Here is a 3,249-nt window from a genome sequence, read left to right as displayed (position 1 = left end):
TAACACTTCTGTACACGCACAAGCGCCGAAACCAGGAAGTAACCCGTTCCAGTACTTCTGGGTTCAGCGCAGTGAGTAACCCGAAATCGTGCAACCGGAAGAGTCTGTAACCCGAGTTATGACTGTACTGAATATTGTTCTGGTAACCTTGTCTCCCAAAATGCAGTTATAATTCAAAAATTCATATCAGTTTTTGTATTAGCAATGCTGGGAATTCCTTTTAAGGGGGGATATAGATTTTTTTTATAAAAAACAACAACAAACAAACCCCAAAACCAAACCTCAATTGATGTAAATTCTACCAACTTTGTGCAGGGATTGTCTGTAATATTCATATTGAGGGTAAGGAGAAATGTTCTGCATATTCATTCAGAATTGTGTTCCAGCAGGTTAAAGAAAAGAACAGATGGGAGAAAACAACAGAGAAGAGCAAAATAAATCAAGAGTGATGGAATTCATTCTGCTTGGCTTCCCTGGGTCTTCACATTTCCAGCTAACAATCTTCATCATCTTTTTAAATATGTACATCTTGACCATTTTGGGAAATTTCTGTATTATCCTTCTAATAGTAACTAATCGCCGTCTACATACTCCCATGTATTTCTTTCTTTGCAATCTCTCTTTTTTGGAAATATGGTACACAACAGCCTCTGTCCCAAAGATCCTGGCTATGTTCCTCGGAAGAAGCAGAAGCATTTCTTTTACAGGTTGCATTTTGCAGATGTACTGTATTTTTTCCTTTGGGTGCACAGAGCATTTTCTAATAGCCATCATGGCTTATGATCGATATTTGGCCATATGTTTCCCCCTTCATTACAGCACCATTATGGACATTCATCTTTCTAGCAAGTTGGCAGCAGGCTGTTGGCTTGGTGGATTCCTTGCTATGTGTATACCAACCTATCTGCTCACAACATTGTCTTTCTGTGGCCCCAATGTTATCAATAATTTCTATTGTAACCTAGATTCCTGGATAGTTCTTTCCTGCACAGACACCCACTTTCTTGAGATAACAGCTTTTTTCACAGCTATATTTGTCATTGTAGGCTCCTGTGTGACAACCCTTCTTTCCTATATTTACATTATCCTCACCATCCTACGCATCCCCTCCAAAAAAGGAAGACAAAAAGCCTTTTCCACATGTTCCTCCCATCTTGCTGTGGTGATTATTTGGTATGGCTCCACTATCTTCCTGTTCGTAAAGCCATCTAAACAGACCTCATTAGAACGAACCAAAGTAGTGAGCATCTTCAATCTTATTGTGGTGCCTCTTTTGAATCCTTTCATCTATACTCTAAGAAATAAAGAGGTGAGGGAGGTGTTGAGAAAAGCATTGTGCAGGTGATTAACAAAGCACAGATGAGAAGGGGAAGGGAAATAAATAAATAAAATCTGTATTAGTTGGCCTAGATTTTAGCAGCAGACAGTCTAGTTGTTAAGAGAGTTGCAGATGACTGGAGTAAGATTTCTGTTTGTGCACGTGCTCACACACACACACACACACACACACACACACACACACTTTACATGTACATTTGGATAGCCCTAGGTGTGTCCACCCCACATATGATTCCATAAAACACCTTTCTATGAGAGAACTGAAACTTTGTGCATAGAGTTAACCTGTGTGTTGTTCAAAGTGTGTGCCTATCAGCCCAATAAATACAGTGGTGCCCCGTAAGACGAACGCCTCGCGAGACAAAAAACTCGCAAAACGAAAGGTTTTTTCGTTTTCGAGTTGCCTCACAAGACAAATTTCCCTATGGGCTTGCTTCGCAAAACGAAGCTTGCCCCGCAAGCTCCGGGGACAGCGGGTCTTCCCCGCTGTCCTGGGACCTCTTTTGAAGCAAGGGGCGGCGGGGAGAAGCAATCTTCTCCCCGCAGCCCCAGGTCCGGGGACAGCGGGAAGCGCAGCACGTCTTCCCCGCTGTCCCCAGACCTCTTTTGAAGCAAGGGGCGGTGGGGAGAAGCTATCTTCTCCCCGCAGCCCCTTGCTTCAAAAGAGGGGATAGAGCGGCGCTTCCCCTCTGTCCGCGGACGGTCTCCATAGGAACGCATTGATTGATTTTCAGTGCATTCCTATGGGAAACCGTGCTTCGCAAGACGAAAAACTCGTAAGAAGAAAAAACTTGCAGAACGAATTAATTTCGTCTTGCGAGGCACCACTGTACTCTTCACACAGAGCTATGCAAAAGATTGGTTTATTGAAAGCAGTTACTAGAGACACCAACCAATTCAAATCAAGCTTGATTTAAGATTAAATCTCAGAATCACCACAACATTGTATAGCAATTTTATCTAAATCATTTTTCCTATTTCCTGTTTTTGTTTGTTTGCTTGTTTGTTTGTTTTCAGCTGGTGCGTAGAGGGCCACTATGTGTGTTACAAAGCTATTTCTGTCACTCAAAAGAAAATGAACCATTTCTTTCTCTGGGACAACAGTAACTTCTCCACTAGCAGAAAACAAACAAAATGGCTTAATAACGAATTAGGAAGCTTCTTCCCCAGAATGATATACCCACTGACTTCATTTTGTCTATTTGGATACATTTCCAAAATTGCTAATCACTGCTATGCCATCATTCATTGGGTGCAAACATTAAAACTGGGACAGTTGTTTCTCACAAAAGGAATGTCCAGAGCGGCACCTGCATAGTTTGCACTCTAAGAGGTTGGTTTTTTGGGGGGAGTAGGGCAGGGCGATGCCCAGGGATGGCAGATACTAATGATGGCTTTCCCTGCCTCACCCTAATAAAAAAACATTTTACCTTTTACCTAGAGCATCTATAAACTGTTTAGACACCATGGCTCAGTGATTGGTTCTGGCCATTGCAGCCATGGTCAAAATTGCCTCTAGTTACTTCTAGTTGTTTTTTTCCTATCTTTTTTTAAATACACATACACACACACACACACACACACACACACACACACACACACACACATATATATTTAAACAAATCACATCTCTATAGAACTTCCAGTTTTTCAGCACAATTACATGTAAGTGGAATGCATTAAAATAATACTTAAGGATTTAAAACCAGCTATGTTTTGAAGCAATCACCATCTTGCTTTTGCGCCATTTAAAAAAAAATATTTATTTCCTTTTCATCATGATTCACAACACATTTGCACAGTATTTCTTACATGGGAAAAATTGCACAAAGGACTGTTTTTTCTGTTTCTTTTTACCGTAATTGTTCTATGGTTAAGCATAGGAGGTTATGCTAGTTGGCCTTTAATACA

At 41.0% G+C, this 3,249-nt stretch overlaps 1 protein-coding gene across 1 annotated transcript; it reads left to right on the top strand.

The window, feature by feature from the left end:
- The first annotated feature begins 392 nt into the window (after positions 1-392).
- On the top strand, positions 393-1,606 carry LOC308570540 (olfactory receptor 6F1-like). Its single transcript, XM_081165446.1, has one exon. It carries the CDS (start codon positions 407-409, stop codon positions 1,343-1,345), a length of 939 nt encoding a protein of 312 aa, XP_081021572.1. The 5' UTR covers positions 393-406; the 3' UTR covers positions 1,346-1,606.
- The last annotated feature ends 1,643 nt before the right edge of the window (positions 1,607-3,249 follow it).

This window comes from Podarcis bocagei (genome assembly GCF_964188305.1).
Source record: "Podarcis bocagei genome assembly, chromosome: 13".
Taxonomy (NCBI): domain Eukaryota; kingdom Metazoa; phylum Chordata; class Lepidosauria; order Squamata; family Lacertidae; genus Podarcis; species Podarcis bocagei.
The sequence above is the reverse complement of the archived record's forward strand: the minus strand, read 5'-3'. Positions and strand labels throughout refer to the sequence as shown.